Source organism: Papio anubis, chromosome 7, assembly GCF_008728515.1.
Source record: "Papio anubis isolate 15944 chromosome 7, Panubis1.0, whole genome shotgun sequence".
NCBI classification, from domain to species: domain Eukaryota; kingdom Metazoa; phylum Chordata; class Mammalia; order Primates; family Cercopithecidae; genus Papio; species Papio anubis.
The window spans coordinates 84,489,328-84,491,131 of record NC_044982.1 but is presented as its reverse complement, the minus strand read 5'-3'; the positions used below and the strand labels follow the sequence as shown (position 1 = coordinate 84,491,131).

Sequence of the window (1,804 nt, the reverse complement as noted above, 5' to 3'; positions counted from 1 at the left end):
TAATAGTGATTCTAACTAGGATAGGATAATATCTCATTGTGGTTTTGATTCGCATTTCCATAATGATTAGTGATGTTGAGCATGTTTTAAATACCTACTGGCCATTTGTCTTCTTTTGAGAAATGTCAGTTTAGATCCACTGCCCATTTTTAAACGGGATTGTTTGACTTTTTATTTTTTGCTGTTGAGTTGTTTGAGTTCCTTGTATATTTTGAATTTAATGAAAGTGTCTTATTTTCACTTTTAACAGTTCATATAACACAGGTCTGTAGTTGGAATACATCTTTGATCGCTTTTGTGAGTCCTCAAGATGGCAGTGTCTTCTCAGGGACCTTGAGGAAAGCTCTCATGTGCTTCTGTGGGTGGGGGGAGGGGAGGGGGATGCACGTGCACTTGCAAGTGCACACACACACGAATAGGAGCGAGACAGAGGGAGAGATGAGGGAGGAGCTTACTGATGGAGCGGAGGTGTTAAAAAGAACATCTTTTCTCTAATTGGTAGGACAGATTTCTTTTATGATTCCTACAGCAGAAAAATGAGAAACATTTGAATTACTTCTTGTGTGTGTGTGTGTGTGTGTGTGTGTGTGTGTGTGTGTGTTGTTTAAGGGTTGAATCCTCGGTGAACCAGGGCAGAAAAGAATGATGAAATCCTTGAGAGTTTTACTGGTGATCCTGTGGCTTCAGTTAAGCTGTGAGTTTTGGGCATCTCTATAGGAACATAATGTATATTGTTTGCAATTATTGTGTATTCCAGGCCTGTGGGTAGAAACATGAGTGGTTTTTTCCTCTAACAAAGGGAGACTATGGAGAGTGGGGGGGGTCCATGAAAAGATGATTTAAATTCTGGGGACTAAGTGTCCACTACCCAATCTGTCTTCTCTGTCTGACCACTGTCTTTTTTCACAGGGGTTTGGAGCCAACAGAAGGAGGTGGAGCAGAATCCTGGACCCCTCAGTGTTCCAGAGGGAGCCACTGCCTCTCTCAACTGCACTTACAGCAACAGTGCTTTTCAATACTTCATGTGGTACAGACAGTATTCCAGAAAAGGCCCTCAGTTGCTGATTTATACATACTCCAGTGGTAACAAAGAAGAGGGAAGGTTTACAGCACAGGTCGATAAATCCAGCAAGTATATTTCCTTGTTCATCAGAGACTCACAGCCCAGTGATTCAGCCACCTACTTCTGTGCAATGAGCGCACAGTGCTCCCCAGACACCTGCAGTCTGTACCCAAACCTGCTGGACCCCAGGAATGCCTGATGTAGAGCTTAGATTGCAAGGCAATGAAGTTCTGTTTGCTCTCTGGATGCAAATGAAAACCAAGAGCAATAGTATTGAAGGTTTGATTAATTTGGGAAATATTTTCATAATTCCGAAAATAATTGAGACCCCAAAGGAAAATAAAAGACACCATTTGGTCTATTTGAAATATTTTCTAGTCTTCTCTTTCCACTTTAGTTTTTAAATATTTTTTTTGGCTGGGCTTGGTGGCTCATGTCTGTAATCCCAACACTTTTGGAGGCATAGGAAAGAGGATCACTTAAGCCCAAGAGTTTGAGACTAGCCTGGGCAACATAGGGAGACCTTGTCTAAAAAAAAAAAAATCCCTAAGAGTGGTGACATGTGCCTGTAGTCCCAGCAACTTGGGAGGGAAGAGGTGGGAGGATTTCTTTAGTCAGAGAGGTGGAGGCTGCAGTGAGCTGTGATCACAGAACTGCACTCCAGCCTGGACAATGCAGTGAGACCCTGTCTCAAAAAACCAAACAAAAACAAAACACAAACAACAACAAAAGAAATCCAAA

At 42.1% G+C, this 1,804-nt stretch overlaps 1 gene segment (V, D, J or C); it reads left to right on the top strand.

Moving 5' to 3' along the window:
• Positions 1–490: 490 nt before the first annotated feature.
• Positions 491–1,408, top strand: LOC116275945. The segment is given in 2 exon segments: positions 491–694; positions 910–1,408. Coding segments are annotated over 2 exon segments (405 nt in total).
• The last annotated feature ends 396 nt before the right edge of the window (positions 1,409–1,804 follow it).